This window comes from Balaenoptera acutorostrata, chromosome 5 (genome assembly GCF_949987535.1).
Source record: "Balaenoptera acutorostrata chromosome 5, mBalAcu1.1, whole genome shotgun sequence".
Classification (NCBI taxonomy): domain Eukaryota; kingdom Metazoa; phylum Chordata; class Mammalia; order Artiodactyla; family Balaenopteridae; genus Balaenoptera; species Balaenoptera acutorostrata.
This window is the reverse complement of record NC_080068.1, coordinates 54,571,551-54,592,271: the sequence shown is the minus strand read 5'-3', so window position 1 is coordinate 54,592,271 and position 20,721 is coordinate 54,571,551. Positions and strand designations below refer to the sequence as shown.

The window sequence follows — 20,721 nt, the reverse complement described above, 5'->3', positions numbered from 1 at the left end:
CCCACTAGCTATCTATTTTACATTTGGTAGTGTATATATGTCCATGCCACTCTCTCACTTTGTCCCAGCTTACTCTTCCCCCTCCCTGTGTCCTCAAGTCTGTTCTCTAGTAGGTCTGCGTCTTTATTTCATGACCATTTTTTTTTTTTTTAGATTCCATATATATGTGTTAACATACGGTATTTGTTTTTCCCTCTTACTTCACTCTGTATGACAGACTCTAGGTCCATCCACCTCACTACAAATAACTCAATTTCGTTTCTTTTTATAAGACCAGGTTACTTTAGATAAGCCAAAGAAGGCAGTATTTAATTTATATTTGGGGAATATTGCTGATTAGTTCTGAAAGAATGATGTAAAGTGCCAAGTGTCGTGGAATCTTTGCTTCGAACTGGAGAGAACAGAAATTCCACTGATTATAGAAAGAGCAACAATGTGGATAAAAATCAAATTGGGAACATCCCTCAGTATTAGAGAAGTTCTGTAGGAGGCTGGGGGTGGCTGTGAGGGAAGGTAGATTTCTTGGCAGAGATTTAGGCCTATAGATTTAGCTGTAGCCTAAGGATCAGAGGACAAGTAGAATCTCTGCCTAGAAATCTACCTTCCCTCACAGCCACCCCAGCCATCCCCAGCTTCTACCCCCAGTACTGACATCTCAGGTCTTAAAAAATATTTATATACTGCTTTATTCCAGAAAGGTTTAATGTGAAGGGAAAATAACAGGTAAAAAGTTGGAATAGCAAGGTTCATGTTCAAAATTCATGTCACGAAACTCTGTCTACCTACTACCGGTTGGCCCAAGATTTGTCTCTTCTATTTCTAGCAGTCAACATGAGGAAGGAAACACAGTCAATTATAAGGTAGTGTAAATATAGTGTACATCACAAAAAAAAAAACCCCTAAAAACAAACAAAGCACCACCAAAGCAGTAATGAAGCACTCACTGTTCTTGATGTTGAGACCTGAGAGATATTTCTCCTGTGGGATTTTATGGGTTAGCTGGTGACAATATCCTTGACTCCCCTGAACCTTGGTTTCTTTGCCTGTACAATGAGGATAATGACAGTATTTAATTCGTGCAGTTGTGAGGATTGCATGAGGTAATAGAAGTAGGAGACCTAGCCAGAACCTGGCACATTTGTAAGAATTCCATAAATGGCTGCTATCATCTGTATGTGTATAAACACAGCACCATGTTTCCTAAAGGAGCTAATGATCTATCTTGCATAGAGAGGCATATGTTGTTAACCACTGCAGAAATTTTAGTTTGGCTCATTTGATGGGTTTAATTCTACAAAGTCCTAAATCATCCTTGGTAGGGAAGTGGGTATCTGTGAAAGCCTCTTTAACATGAATGGCTACAGAGTTACTAGTTGTAAAAGTTCTCTGGTGGCCTGAAATCATGATAGCAGCTCTCAGTGCTGTTAGTTTAGAAATATTTTAGGAATTGGGAGAAGTGAACATGATAGCATGGCAGGACTTGTGCTTTCACCTGAGGTGGAGCACGTGAGGATGGAAGAAACAGGGGTCACCTAGTGATGATTTCTGACGGTCAGAGATAACCAGGAAAGCCATGTTTTCTTCCCAGTAGTACTGGCTGTGGATGGATTGTGAGATATTCCCAAGACATTTAGAGTTTGTTGGGAACTTGCACCATCTGTCAGAGAAAGGCATGTGGGGTATTTATTTGAACACATGTTACTGAGGCCACTGCCAAATCAAGGACTGAATGCCCTTTGACTCACACCTAAGTGAACACTGTCAAATGTAGATTCCGGTAGTTTTACTCTACAAAATTTTGAGTAGCAAGAATGTAACCTTTATTTTAATAACATTTAAAACAATCACCATTTCCTTTTGAATTCTACCTGTTAAAAATTTTTTTTTGCTCCTTCTTCTTTTTACATTATCTTTGGAAGCAATTTTTACTGACATTTCTAGCAGAGAAATTTTTTTCTTTTGTGCCTAAAATTCACTCGTAAGTCAAGCAGGTAACTGTCCCTGCTTCTCTGAGCATCTTACGGTTTTGTAGACTCTTGCTGAATTAGAAATCTTGTCTATCAAGTTTCTCCTTTTACATTTTACATGTAAAATAATACTACACCCTCCACTGCTTGGTGTCATTTTGGGAGTTTTAATTTTTAAAATAGCCATCAATCTTCATGGCCTATCTCTGAGACAGGTAAAGATATTTTAATGAAAATAAATACTGAGATCACCTATGATATTCTTATCAACAATAGCATTTTTTAAAAAGTCAGTAATGCTGCTTTTATTGACCCTAAAGACAGGTATTTTGTGGAGGTGGTAAGAATACTTTCATTCCAGCTTATTTTATTTCTGGTATTTTTGGTACTTAGCACATACAGCTTATGAACGACTTGGTCATCATTTTGAGAAAGCATGCCTTTCCCCCAGTCACCAAAGTGAGGCTGCCTTCCTCTCTTCTGGTGGGCAAAGAAGCTGAAATGAAAAGAGGTTGAGAAGTAATTGATGAAACACAAACACTGTCTCTGAGGTCCTAAAGGCTTGTTTAACCTCAGGACCATGTTCCTTTTCCGTTATCTGAACAAAGACAGAAAAGGAAAATTTAGTTCCCAGTAATGTACGAGAGGAAAAGGAAGATGCTTTGCATTTTGAATTGCTCAGCTCAGTGCCCTGGTTTCCTTTGGCAGCTCTTGGAAGGCGAGAGCTTCCTCACTCAAGGCATATTCTATTTTACTGTGCTGTAAGGATCCCCCCCCAAAATTCATAGCCATGTGGATACCAGAGAATTGTAGCTTCCCAGAGGCCATCACTGAGAGTATAAAAAAATGCCTAAGAGTGGTAGTAAGGGATGGGAGTGGGAACAGAGAGTGACTGCAGATGGGCATGAGGGATCTTTTTGGATTGGTCGACAGGTTCTGAAATTGGATTATGGTGATGCTTGCCCAACGCTGTAAATACACTAAAAATCATTGAATATGTACCCTTAACATGAGTGAATTTTATGGTATGTGAAGAATTATACCTTAATAAAGCTGGTAAAAATGTCTGAAATCGGGGCTGTCTTAACAGGAACCATATTCACGGTTGGTACCTGGGCTTCGTGGTGCAGCATCGTGTCTGAAACTTCCCCACCTGTGGGAAAGTAGGCGGGGTTGGGGGAGCATCTGAGGGGGAGGAGCAGGAGGAGATGGGGATAAGCTGAATCTTACTCCTAAGGCAGGGCGGAGGTCTGTGATCATGGTGCGAATACAGTGGCACCATTTTTGTGGTGATGACAACTCCAGTTAGGTTCCTGAAGGTAAGGTACCTTTCTCTCCTGGGCTTTGAAAGCTCACCTTCTGAATCGTCCCAACTCTTTTGTTGGGTTGACAACAACAACACTTTATAGCCAGAAATCTTACCTTAAAATCTTATCAGCCCATGTAAACTGTCTTTTAAATGATTTATCAAATATACTATGCAGATTTGTGTAAATATATTAAAAAAATTCTTTCTATGTAACATCAATTTGACTCATGTAGCTTAACCACTACATTTTTATTTTTTTGGGGGGGCTTGGTTACCATTTTTTAATAAGAAAATATGTTTTTGAACATCTTTATTGGAGTATAATTGCTTTACGATGGTGTGTTTCTGCTGTATAACAAAATAAGAAAATAATGTGACAGGTCAAAAAATTTTTTTTCAACCTCTTAGTTTTTTTCATGATGTTTTCCTATTTCTTGAACGAAGGCAATCAAGCTTTCAGACTTTGATTTACTAAAGAAATTGGTTGGCTTTGCTTACATATATTGTGTGACTTGAGATAAAGCTGCAGGGCTCCCTCAGTAACTGGAGGGCAGGAAACAATTGACACTGTTTCTTAATTCACATTGTTTCTGAGACATTTCCTACTTCCTAGTATAATATAGCTTTCCCATGAGAACAATTTGCTTGTAAATGGTGAGACATGATAAATTTCTCATTGGCACACATGCTGTGAGGAGAATTTCACCGTGCTGTTTAGTAGTTGAGTTGGCGTGTGTGTCTGTGTGTCTGTGTGCACGTCTGTGTGTGTGCCGGGGGCTGGTGCTTCACGTTTCATGTAGATGCCTCCAACGTCATTCTAAGTATGAGATATTTTCTTTTGAATGCTTACCCATTAACCTAGGGTTCTGCATTCCTTGGTTGGAACCTCTTTCTTGATATAATTGCTTTAATCCTTCCAGTTTAAGGGAACAACCCTGTGAGTTATGGTGTTTTTAGATATGCCTGATGAGTTACCGTGGAAAGGAATTCACAGCATTTACATCAGACATTTGCATGTATGTGTATTGCATGTGGGTGTGTGATATTGTCTGCAGCACTGTAAAGTGGTCATCAAGGCATAATGCCAGAATGCGAAAGGAAATTCGTAGATTATCTCATCTTTTTTGCAATTCCTATTTGCAATTCAAAAAAAAAAAAGAGAGAAGTTTTCACATTACTTCCGAAATGGTGGTTCCCGCATTCAGAAGTTAGACTGTATATAAAGTGAAAGTAAAAGTTTTCCAATTAAAAAAAAAATGTAGAACTTTGAGTTCCTTTTTTTTTCTGTCTTATCAGATTTTGTAAAAATAATACCACTTGTCAGTTTTGCAGCGCCTTCCATCTAGAGAACTAAAAGCATTTCACAATCTTTTTTCCTCATGCCCTTCTCTTCAAGGCAATCTTTACTGGGCTGGGTTTATTTTTATCACTGCAACAACCAGTTTTTAGAAACTTTTGCAAACGAAAAAAGAAAAATGAGAATGGCACTGTAGCTGACATTCATTTTAGCTGTTTCCTAGTGTGAACATTTGAGTATTTCTAAAATTTTCTCTCCAAGTATGTCTTATTTTTTCTTAGTTTGTCCCAGTTCTAAGTCTCTATTCTGCTGATTGGGTAAAAAAAGTTTTAGTGTAAAACCTTATACCCCGCAGAATGACCTCTTGACCTTTGAGTTAGATCTCCCCCCTCCCTCCCCCCCCCCCACAGTTCCAGGAGCTCCTTTTTCATCACCCTGTTCAGTATAATCACAGATTCCAGGAAGGTTAGCACTGGAAGGGCCTCTAGGGATTACCCAATTTAAGCCTCTCATTATATAAATGATGAGATTGAGGCCTGGAATGGCTAAGGGACATGCTCAAGGTCAAATAGCTCATTGATGGCAGAGGTATGACCAGAATCAAGGATTCCTGATTTCCGGTTCAGTATTCTTTGACTTTGCTAAACAAAGAGTCTCTCCGGATAGAATTACAGTACACCCTCACTGAATCCTAGTGCCAACCAACAGGTTGAGTTACAGTCCAGCGCAATGAAAATTGGGAGGAGATTTTATTTTTCCAGTTTATTTGTCAAATATGGAATGGTAGTGTTGAATTCATAGTACATTTTTTTCTGACCTGTGGGTCTTGAGCAATTTCTCTGCAGCGGAGACTGTGATTTGAAATGACTGGTGATTTGTGTACCTTCCTCAGGCCACCACACCATCTACATCGGGGTCCATGTGCCAAAGAGCTACAGGAGAAGGAGACGTCACAAGAGAAAGGCAGGGCACAGAGAAAAGAAGGAAAAGGAGAGAATCTCTGAGAACTACTCTGACAAGTCCGATGTGGAGAATGCGGATGAGTCCGGTAGCAGCGTCCTAAAGCCTCTCAGTGAGTATTCCCTGCGTGTGGGTGCCTCTCTCTGCTTCACTCCCGCAGCCTGGGGAAAGACGCGTGTCAAGATCTTGTGGCTAACAGGGAGGGACGCAGCGATACCGGAGTGGTCGCCTCTAAAGCGTAATGTCTCTGGAGAGGCTTTTCTTGTCCCAGCAGGTTGGTCTAGGAGGAGATCTGGTAAAATTCTGAGCTGGTCAGAAAAGATGTGACAGAGTTTAGGCGTGGTTGTGTGTTTTGACTTGTAAAGGAGGACATGTTATAGATGGTATCTAACTGCAGTTATCAACAGTAACTGGGAGATTCTTCAAGAAATTTTTGGATTGTTCCTGCTTAGAAATAGATTCTATTAAGATAGTAGGTCAAGATGAGAAATACATATATATATATGTGTATATATATATATATATATATATGTACATATATATATGTGTATATATATATATATATATATATATATGACATTTATAGGAATATAGGTGACATTTAGCTAGGTTGATTTAAAAAGGAATAGTGGGAAAGCATCCTGAAAATCAGAGAAGGATGTAGAGTGACACAGCTCTTGAAAGGTTGAACCTATTAGATATCATACTTTGGATAGAGGTGTTATTAGGAACAGAATAGCAGGAGGTCAAAGCACATCCTTGGATTCAAGCGCTAGGGTGGATGTGTGTTTAGGTGTATGTGTCTCTTGCTTTGGTTTCTTTTGATATGGAGAACGTTTGGCTATCTGGGCAGCTTTGTGGCTGAAGGGAGCATGAATATATGCTGTAGAATGGAGAAGCAGTAGAAACATATGCCAATTTGGGAAGATTCCCCAACAGGAGTTACATAGTGACAGCTTTTCATGTTGGCAGAGCTCAGCACAGTTCTTCCTCTCTTTGCTACACTTGCAGAAGTCTGGAACCTGCAATAAAACGCTTTATTAGGGGTGGTGGAGATAAAGATCCAGTTCAGTCTTTGCAGGTGATGAGAGGCCAAATTAGAATTACCAGCTCAGGTGTGTTGAAAAGTGAATTTACAGAGTGAAATTAAAGAGGGTGTGAAGTGTAGTGATGTGAATCTGTGAATTTTTTTTAATAGTCTCTCTCCTGGAGCTGAACAAGTGGCTTAGCAGCTAGAGAGGTACTTACGCTGAGAGGAGCCGTCAGGTGGACCACCACATTGAAGAGGAAAGTTTTGAGGACAGTTTGGAGATGTTCCACTAAATTAAAATTTTAAAGTGTTGGAATACATGTAAGACTTAGAGGGGACCAGAGGGCAGGAGGCAAGAGTTATGTGCTTTTCACTGGAACGTTGGGGGAGAGCCTTTCTGAAAGGAACTGTTCATATGTTGACTAAAAAAATGGGGTCTGTTTCAAGCAAACTCCTTGAAATGCAGACAAAAAAGTTCACAGTTAATAGTCTGGAGGAACAAAAGATAACATCCCTTTCCAAATAAATCACTACTGTTTATCTCCATTTGCTCTCTGTTTTGGCAAGGCCTAAGCCAGAATCAGAGGTGCGTCTCCACTGTGTGTGTGTGTGATCTGTCTCTCTGTCTCTCTCTGTCTCTGTCTCTCTCTCTCTCATAATCTCCCATTCTGCAATTTAAGAACAAGAGTGCATCATCACTATAAATACTAAAAAGGAAAGAGACGCTCACCTACACAAATGGGCCAAGGGATTTTGAGATGATAATTATGTAATAGCTTTTTAGGAAGGGCAGTGGAAACAATGCCAGTAATATTCAAGTAGGTAATAGTGAATAAACAGGTCAGAAAGGTACTGAGACTGAACCTGTGTCTCCCACGGGGGTCCTGTGGCTTTCTGTGGCATTTGGGGACCCGTTTGAGTACAACATGTAAAATAAGAAAGGCAGTTCATTCTCTTTACCCTCAGAGGTCTCGTCCCTGGGGAGTACTGGATTGGGTTGTATACTTGGTTTCTGAAGCCATCCTATGGAGACATCATTGTTAAAGACAACGATAAAAAAGAAATGAGTTATAAATTTGTATTTTATAGTTAGTTACCTTCTGCTAGTCACTAAGTTATGCTGTCATATGCCTGTGACATGACATATTTGACATGAGGCATCCAATTTGACCTGAAGATCCTCTTAGAAATTACTGTATTTTCTCCACTGCTTATCGTGGAGACTAACGAGATTGGTCGCTGGTTTATCTGGTGCAATTCTACTTAAGATTGTTGCACTCAGATATAGAAAGACATTTAAGCCTGTGATTTGGGGGAAGCTACAGGGCTCTGACACCAACATGAAGATAAAATTCTTATGGGAAAACTCACTGAAATATCTGCCATTACTGTCTGTCAGGAACAGCCCCAGCCAGTTTATGTTGTTCTTGGATCTAGGGTTTTTTGAGTTACTTATGTTTACAGACATACCAGGTCCTGTAGACTAGATTCTTGCAAGGGCCTGGCATTGTAGCAGGTGATGCTTGTAACTTCTAAAGAAGCCCCACATGGAAATAGAGTAACTTGATGAGAATCATCTCTGATTTTTTTCCTTGCTGTCACCTCCATATGCAATCCATCAATGACTTCTGTTGGTTCTACTTCTAAAATATGTCTGAATCTGTCTACTCTTTTTTGATTTGGCTGCCACATTGTGGTCCAGGGAATCCTCATTTCTTGCTGAAGGCAACTGCGACAGACTCCGCCTTTCAAGTCTCTTCCCACACAGTGGCAGCAGTGATCATCAGGAAGTTTAAATCGGGTCATGCCATTCACTCCTTAGAATGAAATCTCGGTCGGGCGTTAGGGCCCACCGTGTCTCACCAGAGTCCTTTGTGTTATTTGCTCCTTGTTCACTTTAATTCAGCCACAGTGATTTTTTTTCAGTGGTGCCCACACCTCTTCTGCCTTAGGACCTTTACTCATGCAATCCCGTCTTTCTGGAACGGTCACTCATTCTGGTCCTGGTTAGCTTTTCTCTCCCTTTATGTTCCAGCTTTAGAGTTTTGTCTCTTCAGAGAGGCCTTTCCCTACTGCTCTGTCTGACGTAGGTTCTCCTGTGTTAGTCTCCCCTCAGTTCTTATCTCTTTCCTTCATAGTACATGTCTCACTTTGGAATTTTCTTAGCCTACAGTTTTGTCTTGTGCTGATGGTACATCGTAAGCTCCCTGAGAGCTAGGATGCGGTTTGTTTTGTTCCCCTATGTTATCTCTGGCACCTAGTACAGTGTCTGGTATATACGTGCCTAATAAATCCTTATTGAAGAGCAGTTGATTACTACAGCAGAAGACATTGCTTCTGTTGGTCTATTTCCCACATTATAGGTAAAGATCCAGTTGATTTTCTTGTTTTTAATCCTCACACATGATCTTTAATATTCCGCTGCTCTGCCTTTTTCTCTTGCCATTTCAATCTGGTCCTAACTTTTAATTATGCCACTTTGGGAAGTGCCTCATTATTTTAACTATTGCTAAAGTGGTACTTTGGTCTGGGTACACGACTCCTGAGTGTGTTGAGTTGCTCGTCACCCACGGGTGATGGAAGAAATTGATCCACAGAGCACACGGATTCATCCCGTACATTTAAAAATGCTTACTATTCCGGACCAGAACTCTGGCAGCTCGACTTCAGAAGCCATATTAAGGAGGCACAGAATGAATAGTAAAGGACATTTATAACAAGACGTAAGCCAGATATCCTCCAGTATTTAGGCACATCAGGAAGATGACATAATTAACGGGTTCATTTAAGTTATCAGGGCTTCTAAAGAGTGGATGCACGTTTTGAATCTTCTGCATCTGGAGCTCTGAGGAGGAGGCTAGCCACCTTCGTTTCCCCTCCGAGCGCAGCGGCAGCTCTGAGTCCTCACACAGCTGCTCTTCTCAGCATGCTATCCGAGCTGGTGTCTCAGCTTGGGACACAGAGAAGAACGCACATGTGAGAAGTGTGGTACACGAGCAATGGGGAGAGAGGCTGGGGGAGACAAGTGAAATGGAAGAGCAGGCAGGAGGAGAGACAAGGGAACGAGGAGGTGGTGTGGAGTGGGTGGTGGAGAGAAAAGCTAGATTGTGCTCTTTCTTAAAAATAATCCTTTCGCCTCCCCCACCATGCACTTTTTTTCCCCCTAAGTTAGCAGCTGCCATCCTCTGAGGGTTGCCCATTCTGGGTGGGAAGGTGGTCCTGGATGAGCTAGGCTCTGCAAACACAGTGCAGCGTCCTTCCATCGACGGTTTTGACCCCTGCGCTTTGCGTTTTGTTAGTGTCCTGGGATGCTTCTGGGCGAATCACAGGCTGCTCTGTGACTGCAGAGACTCTGAAGATGTGTAGAATGTTGGGAAACAGAGCTACAAGCAGAACATTCTGTTCAGCATAGTGGTCTGATGTGTAGTATATCTCTTGACAAGCTTGCACATGCATCGGCGCTGGGCGGTGCTAACTGCCTCGCACACATATGTCTTGCCCGTGGTGGAATCTGGTCGCTGGGTATGCGCACACAGACACTCATTCAGTCTTGTGGTATTCTTTCTTAGCTCTTTGGATGTGTACCAGAACTGATGCATTTATGCTAGTGAACATTGTTCTGTGAGCCTGGAACAATGGATGCCCGTTGGTGATCCAGTTATAGTCAGGAAACTGAAGCAGAGAAATGGGCAGCTGCTTTTGTTTGGTGCTTCCGGGGAAATGAACAGAGTACCTTTTCATAAGAGCCAAGATTATTTGGGGTTTTGTCATTTGACTTCCCCTTTTCCCAGCGCACACACACCCCTGCGCCCTCCCCCCACCTGACCTCATTCTTCTGGGTGCCTTCCTACTTTTTCTTGATTCTTAAATGTTTTTAGGCAAGACCCTTAATGCTGATATCACAAAGTAAGATTTTAAAAATTTTCTGTGTGCCAATTGTGTATCCCCCAAATGAAGCAGTATGTAGGAGAGAAGGAAGTCTTTGGAATGTATGTGAAAGGAGGTAGATTCTGTCCCTGTTAGGAAACAAAACACAAAAGAAATATACCGTCTTTTTCATCCTCTTCTCTTTCATCTTATGTACGTAGGAGGAAGTACTTTATCTTTAGGTCTGAAACAAAGGCTTTTGGTATTAAAAAGTAATTGAAAACTTAAAGTTTGCCCTTTCAGAAGGGCCACTTGTGATGGAATTTTACTGGAAAGGTAGTGTATCATATCAGTTAGGAGCACATATTCAAGCCACGCGGAGTTCGAATCCCAGCTCACACCAGCAGCGTGGCCTTGGCAAGATACTTAAGCTCTCTGTGCTCCTGTAAAAAGGGAATAACGACAGAGGTTACTTCGTAGTGCTCTGAGTATTAAATGGGAAGTGTATCCGGTTAGCAGTTATTATCTTGGGTGATTCGGAACATTTTCTTCAAGCTCATCTTTTCCCATCCATTGTACACAGGTAATGCCAAAGCTTCAGACTAAAACTTTGCAGAGATTAATTCCCTGTGAACATTAATCACTGTTTTTTAAGCTCTTCTGGCCTTTTCTACTACAAAGTCCCACTAGTTCTTCCTTTGCTTTGGCTGTCAGCTTGGCTCCTGGCTCCCAAAGGCATCTTTGGGAGAGCTAAGTCTCTTAACTTGCCAGTGGTACAGCCTCGACGCTGGCTGGCAGGTGAAAGGACCAAGGAAATAAGACTTCCACGGGGCAGAGGTGATGTGCCTATTGTGCTGTGCTTTTGTGTAACACAGGGCCACTAGCAAGTGACTCCGCTTACCAAATGTGTCCTTGACTTCGGTCAACAGTTGGAATTCCCACTTCGGGGCCCCAGCAAGCAAATGGGCTGTTCCTTCTTTCCTGAGAAGGATCTCTTTCTGGCTCTTTCTTTGTGTTTCTCAGTGAAATTAATCTGGTTAAGAAGGGCAGCTGGGTGGGACGCATCAGCAACTCAAAGGCAGTGCTGTGCAGGGAGGAAAAATGTTTGGCATACTTGTGTTTTTGGTGGCACAAGGCTGGCTCAACAATGTTGTGTTTCGTGTGGTACGAATAATTGCTGTTTATTCCTCTGTGATGCTGATGAGTACAGGAGTTCTGTGTCGTAGCGCTTCTGCCTTCTCTAGCTGGTTAACTATGCGAACCTCTCAGGGAGCCTTGCATTCTGGAAACGCAGTTCTCTTGAAATCACCTTGAAGTGGCCTCCAAGTGGCAGCCCTTTACACTATGGAAGGGTGTCATTTCTCACTGCCCCTGCCTATTCTATTGCAATAGTCATTTCATTTTATCATGCCGTGCGATGTTATGAATAGTGCGTTTACGTGTGTCATGGGAGAGTTGATGTTGCTGCTATTTATAGTGACTCATGAGTTCAAGAGGCCTCAGAGGGTTCCACTGTGCTCCAGGTGCTGGGGTACTCAGGGCTAAAAAGAGACTGTGACTTGGGGTGGAAAATGGGGGAAAACTAGAGCGGTATATGAAATTTAAGCTGTGAAGTATACTCTAGAGAAGCGAAGGGGGTGTAAATGACTATCTGTCACAGGTATTACTTCCTCAGCAGAAGGCAGGACACATCCTGTGGTTTGGGTTCAGGGATAAGATTGGAAGCCTGGGGGTGTGAGTGTATTTGTGAGTATGTGTGTGATTGGAATGCACTGAAAAAATGAAAGATATTGGTAGGGATCTTCTTGAAATGGTATTCTGTTCAGGAAATTTCTCATATCAGAAAAAAAAAAAAAGATTCTTAAAGGACTATATAGGTTCTTAATACCAGGGATTTAGATTCAGGGCTTTATGGGTTTGAACTGTTGATGCAGAAGTTGGGATGTGGGACCATGGGGGACCATGGGTATACTCTATAAATAAAGTCTCTGGAATTCTTCCATGACCACAATCTGGAAGCAGGAATGTTGGGTTCTTTTAATAACTTTCCCATGGATGGGGAGTGTTACTTGACTTTTCATCACATTTCTATAGAGGTGTTGTGAGCACCGAGTCCCCATCATCCTCTTACCTGTATAATCAAAATCTCAGTTATCCTTGATCCTTCCCTATTCTTTTTCTCCCATAATCAGCCACTCACTGAGTCCTATTGGTTTTTCCTTCTAAGTATCTCTTGTGTCTGCCCTTTCCTTTGAATTCCTAAGGCATTATCTTCTTATTTGGATTTTCTGCCTTTAGGGTCTAACTTGAAATAGAAGGGAGTTATTTCTTTTTTTTTTTATTGGGGTATAGCTGTTTTACAATGTTGTATTAGTTTCTACTGTACAGTGAAGTGGAGTTCCCTGTGCTATACACCAGGTCCTTATTAGTTATCTGTTGTATACATGTTAGACTATATATGTCAATCCCAATCTCCCAATTCATCCCCCCCTCACCGCCCCACTTTCCCCCCTGGGTATCCATACGTTTGTTCTCTACATCTGTGTCTCTGTTTCTGCCTTGCAAACCAGTTCATCTGTACCATTTTTCTAGATTCCACATATATGTGTTAATTAACGATATTTGTTTTTCTTTCTGACTTACTTCACTCTGTATGACAGTCTCTAGGTCCATCCACGTCTCTACAAATGACCCAATTTCATTCATTTTTATGGCTGAGTAATATTCCATTGTATATATGTACCACATCTTCTTTTTATTTTATTTTATTTTATTTTTTCTTCTTTATCCATTTGTCTGTCGATGGACATTTAGGTTGCTTCCATGACCTGGCTATTGTAAATAGTGCTGCAATGAACATTGGGGTGCTTGTGTCTTTTTAAATTATGTTTTTCTCAGGGTATATGCCCAGTAGTGGGATTGCTGGGTCATATGGTAATTCTATTTTTAGTTTTTTAAGGAACCTCCATACTGTTAAAATGCACTGTTCTTTTTTTTGGGGGGGGGGGTCACATGGCATGTGGGATCTTAGTTCCCCGACCAGGGATTGAGCCCATGCACCCTGCAGTGGAAGCACAGAGTCGCAACCCCTGGACTCCCAAGGAATTCCCTAGAAGGGAGTTATTTCTGACAAGGCTTCCAGGTATCTCACAACCCCTGGGCTGCCAGGGAATTCCCTAGAAGGGAGTTATTTCTGACAAGGCTTCCAGGTATCTAAAATGTTCCTTCCATCTAGTCTCTCTTTAATTAACCCTTCCATCTAATCTCTCTTTGATTAAACAAACAATAATGGTAATAAAAAAAACCTTCTAATGCTCCTCATTACTGAAAGCAGTTTCCTCACTTGGGGTCCATAGACATTTAAAAAGAAATTGAGAATGTAATGCAGTTTCCTCTACTTTTTTCAATAGTTTAAGTAGTGTAATGAAAATTATAGGTTTACTCTGTTTCAGCAAGGCCTTAAAGAGAGCATTTACACCAACTCATAATGACTTTCCCAGTTTTTGAACTCCTGTGGCAAGTATTTTATGTTATTTTACAAGTACATTACAAATTCTGGTACTTAGGCCTGTGATGCTTCAAGTGTTGACTTACCTCTTTCATTCAGCTGTGTGTCGTCTCTCCAACCATATCATTAGAGCCTCATGGGCAGGAGCAATATTTCGTACTTATTTTGAGTCGTGTTCTGAAATAGCATATCCTTTGAGTGGATGCACAAATAAAATGTCTAGAAATTACCAGTTGGTTTAAAATATTCTGCTGTGTCTGAGAAATAAAAACTGAAGAGGAAAGGTTATGTAATTATTTAGTATTAACAACGACCTTAGTTAAAAAAAAAAATGCTATCCCCCTCACCTAAATTTTATTGAAATGTGATTAAAATAGAAATCACCAGAGTTGTGCAAGAGGGTGAGTTGAATAATGATGAAATGAAAAGAGAGAAAAGTAATTTTTCTCATGCTATATAGTTCTACAGCTTTGTTTTGCAATGATTAATTAGCACATAAATAAAATAGAAATTGTTCATGTTTTCGAAACAGAAATAAAAGTGCTACCCTGAACGTACTTTTTCTCATGAGAAAATATTAAAATGTGTGAAGATATGCATGTCAATGCAAGAATGCAAAATATTATTTTAGATGACATTTCACTAAAGAACCATATTAACATGTTGAATTGGAGTAAGCTTGCCTCTGCATGACTGTTTGCGGTTCGTATTCCACTGTGCTGAGTGAGGATAGTATATAAAAGAGGTTACTTATGATAGTGAGATTTGTTAATCACTTGATGTCACCAAGGCCGTTTGTGGAGTGTCTTACATAGAGAATTTTAAGAATTGTTACGTATGTTTATTATGGATAAACAGAGTAGTCCATGTTGCTGCAGAGATGAACTTAGGTGACCTTTGTACATCCTTCTCAGAATTATGATGTAATGTTTTTGAAACAAGAGCATCCCTGAAATTTTTTATTCTTCCGCTATTTGCCAATCAAGCAGAATTCCATTTTTTAAAAAAGCAGGATATACTCAATACCCTTAGAAGCCACTTCTGGTAGCTGTTTTATTGTGATCCATCAATTTGTATTAAAGTTATCCTTTGTCTGTTACCAAATTTTGCCACAAGGGCCACAGAGGAAGCAATTATATTTAATTGATTCTGCTTCATTTACGAGGCTTTGGGAAGGAATAACTTAGGTGTAATGGAAAAATGTGACTTCTGGATGCAAATTTCCAATAAACATGTGGACCATACAGCAAGTTGTGTTTGTTCAAAACTGAAGTTGTTTTCAGCAGAAAATAGGGTGATTTCTGTTACCAAGTCATGGGGATAGCAATTTCTTTAACTAGAAATTCACTGCAGATTTACCCAATATCCAGAATGCATGCATGAGCAACTCTAAAATCCTGTCAGTTCTTTGACTCTACTTTGTTACTTCTTGTGAAACTGCTGAATTCCCCAAACAGACAAAAACCAAGGAAACAAACAAGCAAAGAATTTCAAAAAGATTTTTGGATTATTTTTTTATTGATGTCCACACCCAGAAACAGCTAATACTCTCCCTTGCTCCTCCAATTTTTAAATATAGATTTTGAGCAGAAGATACTGTAGTTAAGAAGGACTGGAGGTGGATAACTGGTATTCCACTGGCCACTCATTTAGATCAGATGTGTGTGGCTTGAGGAAACTTTTTCTGAGCTATTATTTGCATGCTTGAACCAAACTTGGAAGGTTTATAGATTTTTTTTCCTCTATGAAATGGACTGGAAATACGTTTATGACACATTCTCTTTAAGCTCCTTTTGTTCTATTATTTTATGATTCTTTCTGACATTTGTAAAAACATCTAAGTGGTGAATATAATGGGATAAATTTGAGGATCTGCTTTGCATATTTTATATACAGTAGAAGTGACAGAGATGCTTTCCTTGTCTGGCAGGTGGAGAGAAGGTGCTGCCTTTAAGAGTGGGTGTGGAGAACCTTATTTTAATAGAAGGCTCATACTAGTTTAGACAAAAAAGAGATCAATCAAGGGCAATGTATAAGAAGAAAAACCAACATGAAGTTTGTATTTATTTTAAATAACAATTGATTTTTTAAAATGTCATTGAGTTCTACATTTTGGCCAGTCGTACGGATAGAGGAAGAAAGCACGTGAATGGCACTGAAGGTAAGGAGGGAGAGGCGATGACAAATTCTGAGAAGGAGAGAATGTGGAGGGACCCTTACTATCGAGAAAGACAGTGAGACCAAAGAACAGAAAAATCACTGGGTGAGTGGCAGAGGCTAACATCTCACCCCTCAAAATAGAACCCCATTTCTTAGCAGGACCAGGTGTCTACATGCTCTCCTCAAACAAGTTTCAAGTGGCCTCTACCTGCCTTATCTTTAATTCCCCAGGGATAGTTTTCTATGATTATGAAATGATGACAGTGGTTCTCTAACTAGCTTCCTTTCATTCACCTATTTACATTACTTCCTTGTATTGGTTTTAGAGTTATCTCTGAGATGTTCCTTCTATCAGGAACTTGGGTCTTATAGCTCACTAGTCCTCTTCTTAATACTTTTTAATTATTATTTTTAAAAAAATTCCAGAACACTGTGGTATAACCTTATTTAGCATTCTAAAAAATTCTTTTAAATATTCTCTAAGTCTTCTAGTAGGCCATGTAATATAACTGCAATTCAACTTATACTCCTTATAGGAGATTACCCCCGGGCTTTGTTCAGCCACAAGACAAAGCTGGGGGAAAGTACTTTCTACAGAGGTTACCCTGAGTGTCCACATCAAATCCAAGACTGGCCCTTTAGTAGTCTGCCTGATGACAGTGGAAATTCAGTGAGGCAATGGGACTTTTTTGGAAGACAGCTGGATCTAGGGGAATTTTTGTAAGCAATGAACCATTCTTTAATTGAAACCACTGGATGTGGTTAGTAGTTTATTTTAAAAACACCATATGTTAGTTCATTCCTATATACTGTGACAATCATAGTTTAATCAAAAGCTGCTTGTGACATTTCAGTTTAGTAGTGTTCATAAAAGAGTGGCTCGCTTCCTTGAAATCCTGATCTCTGTGCCAAATGCCAGCACATTCACAATTACAGTTTGGCTTTTAGGCAGTTGTGCAACTTTTGGAGTATGTGGTAGGTTTTTATTTATTTTTGTCACTTTCACTAATTTGTCACAGTCTTAAATGAAAAAAATGTTTTCTCAGCCTTTTGTTTGGTAAACAGTGACTTTTACTCCTTTCTCCACAGTTCCCCTGAGAGGAAATAAGCGAATGTAACTGTTTTTTGACTCTCCTTTTTGGCCAGAAAGCCAAGCTAATGCATGATCTCATTGAGACATGATCTATTTGTATGAACCATAAGCTTGTAAGTTTGTCATCATTCTTCATGGTTCTGGGGCAGGCACCCCGTGAGCCACCGCAGCAGGGTGAGAAAAGAGTTGCAGCCAGATCCCTGAGCCTTCAAGGCAGTGCAGCGCAAGTCAATTCAATTTAATCCATTTTGATCCAATCCAAGAAATATTTAGGGAGTACTTCTTCTTTTCTTCTTTTTAGGCATAGACTTGGGCACTGGGCCTGCAGAGATGAACATTTCGTAAAGAAACCTGACAATTAAGTGGAGAAAATGACACAAATCAGACAAATTGCAGAGACTATGGTAATTGCTATAGTAGAGCTATACACAAGGTGGTATGAGGGCATCAAGGAAAATGCCTAGGTTTGGCAGGGGGAGTGGGAGAAGGCCTCACAGAGGAAGGAGCACTTGAGTTGAGCCTTGGAGCATCAGGAATGTCAGGAGGGTAGGGGAGAGGAGTGAGGAACTGGTTAGGTTTCACTGCTCCTTCACCCAGGAATGGACCAGCATGGAGGGTAAACAAGCTGAGGGGCTTCTACCAAAAGATCCCTTCCCCCTTTAGAAGGAAAGAATGTGGTCATTATATTTCTGTACTTAAACGAGCATGAAAGTCCATTTTAGGAGACTCTGCTTAGTAGACTGTCTAATATCCATTCTCTTCTTCTTCTTTATCCTCAGAACCCAGTTTTGTTCATGACAGCAGTGTGGCAGCTGAAAACATTGATTTTCCAGGTTCCCTTGTGGGCGGGGGTGGGGGAGGAGGGGCATGTGACTTAGTCCTGACCAATGAGATGTAAGCTTAAGTGAACTGAGTGGTGCTTGGAGAAATGCATGTTTCCTAATGGAAAAGGATGGGTGGCTGACACATATTTTAATGAATATTGGTGAATGAATATTTTAGTTCCATTATTTATTCCATAAACAGTAAAAAATGTGTTTTTACTTAGAGGAAGTAAGACCTGGAATCTCTTAACTTTGTCATTATTGCTGGGGAGCCTGAGCAGCCCCTCATATTTTCTAGGTTGGTCTGTTTATATGCCTACTTGTCCTTTCACTCTCTTCTTACAAAGGAGAGCTGTGAGAAGTAATGAGAATAAATCTCATTATTTAAGGTGACTTGAATTTCATTGATAAAATGTTGCTGATAATAATAACAATGAACATTTATTGGACACAAGATCTGGTCTGTGTACTCTGCCTGCCGGGACCTAGAAATTGTAATCTTAGTTTTCCTCATCAAAGCCCTCTGAGGTTAATGTCCTCATTTTCAGGGTTAGGGACACAGAGGTGAGTGACTCACCTGACATTACATGGTTGGCAAGTGGCATTGCCAGGGCACTGGTGTTTGTTTCTCTGACTCCAGGCAAAGGTTCTTAACCATTGTACTAGCGTGACTAGGTAGAATGTTAGATCAGAGTTTTTCACAGCTTCTAGCTAGAGTGAATGAGATCTAAAAGTCATTGTACACATCCAAATTCAATTTGCATTGTCAATATCGATTCTTTATTATTTTTTCGCTACAGAGTGATTAAGAACTTAAGCAAAATAGATGAAGTAGCCTTTCCTTTTCTCCCTTGAAATCCTTCATGTTTAACCCAGAAATCTTGGCTTAGAATCAGAAGTCATATTGTGCATCTTTTTATTAACTGATTTTCTAAGTAGTTACATTTATTATTTAAGAAAGTACACAAAACAAACTATAACTGAAGTAGCTAAAATTGACTGGATGCAATGGGTAATATGGCTAGATTTTGCTGTGGACACAGATAGTTTTCCTTTCTGGGTGAAATGTCAACCTGTTTATCTTATGTTAAAATCTCTTATCTGTCACTTTATCATTCATTTATTTGTTCTTTAAAAAATTTTTTTTTAATTTTAAAGTTTTAAAATTTGGTCAGTTATCTTGGTTGCATGTTTTGAAAATATTTTGGTCTCAGGCAACTTTAGTATAAAATGTTACTCAGCTTCCCTGCTCTGGGAAACCTTTAGCCCACCAAGCTTTGTTCCTTCTGAACAAATGAAGTCATGGAAAAGTTATTCAGTACTGAGAACTCTAGGGAGAGTCAGTCTCTCAGTAAACCCCCAGGATCACATCAGTATCAGGAAGGATGAGATGCCTCATTCATCCATCTACCCCTTCATCCAGAATGTTTATTGAAGGTCTACTGTGTACTATGTATGGTGCTAGATGCTGGAGATATGATGATGAACAGAATTAAAGACACTTTCTGCCCTTAGGGAGCTTGTAGTCTGTTGGGAGAGATACTTACTAATCAAATACCATATGAATAAATGTTAAATTGCACCTATGGTAAGTGCTGTGGTGGAGCGTGGCCCACAGTGATAATAGTGGGATCTCAATAGTGAGTTGAGATCCAAAGGATGAGAAAGGAAAACAGTTGGTGAAGTTTGAAGAGAAGAACACTGCAGGTAAAAAGGAGAGCACAAGATCAGGCTCTGTGCTAGGAGGAAGCACAGAGAGCATAGGCATCTTGTTTAAGACATGCCATCCAACTCTATAAAGAAAGTAGATTAGTGGTTGCCAGGGGCTGGGAGTTGGGAGAAGAAAAGAGAATGAGTGCTGATAAGCATGACATTTCTTTTTGGGGTGATCAAAATCAGTTCTAAAATTGATTGTGGTGATAGTTGTACAACTCTGTGAATGTGCTAAAAAAAACATCAAATTGAATACTTTAAATGGGTGAATTGTATGCTATATGAGTTACATTTTAACAAAACTTTTTTAAAAAAAGCAGAGATCATTAAAGCAAAATTTAAAAAAAAAAGAAAAAAAGAAAAAAAAGACACGCCATCAACACTGCCTGAGCATGGGAATGCCTCACTGAGAAAACTTCCATCTAGAAAATAATTCCATTTCCTTTGACTAATATTTGAGAAAATAAAAGGTACCCATTTCAGGTTAATGATTAAGCATATAAAATGTCAGACGCACAAATTAAAGCATCAATTTTTTTTAATCTGAGTTTAAATAGAATGTTCTGTTTTCCGACGTCATGTTTTTTTCCCCCAGTGCTGTTTTGTCTACTGAATCACGTCTGACTTCTGTTTACGTGCTGTTACTTTCTTTTCTGCGCGTATTGCTTCCTACTGTATGTGTGTCAAATAAAGCATTTGTTTTTGAGCCGCTAGTGAGTCTCAGCAAAAGCTTTTGGCCTTGGCAGGAGAGGTGCGTTCCTACCTTCTCTAGTGGTTCCATGACAGTCCATTTTGATGTAATAATACTCCACGGGCAGTCAGGATCATCCCCCGAGGATACCAGTTCTACAGTTTAGAGTGTAGAAGGGTGGAGGGGCAAAGCATTCTGGGGAAAGTATCAGGAACACTGACTTTAAATCATACATATGCCTTTTCTATCTGACTCACATGATGTAAGGAAGAGAAGGAGGATCGAATGACAGGGTCAGGTGC

At 40.1% G+C, this 20,721-nt stretch overlaps 1 protein-coding gene across 3 annotated transcripts in view; it reads left to right on the top strand.

The window, feature by feature from the left end:
- Window positions 1–20,721, top strand: part of SLC4A4 (solute carrier family 4 member 4) — a 347,003-nt gene that overhangs the window by 70,098 nt on the left and 256,184 nt on the right. For all 3 annotated transcript variants that reach the window (XM_057546346.1, XM_057546345.1, XM_007193578.3), the window contains exon 3: window positions 5,466–5,645. In XM_057546346.1, coding sequence (XP_057402329.1) covers window positions 5,466–5,645 — 180 coding nt within the window. The remainder of the gene's footprint in view (window positions 1–5,465; window positions 5,646–20,721) is intronic.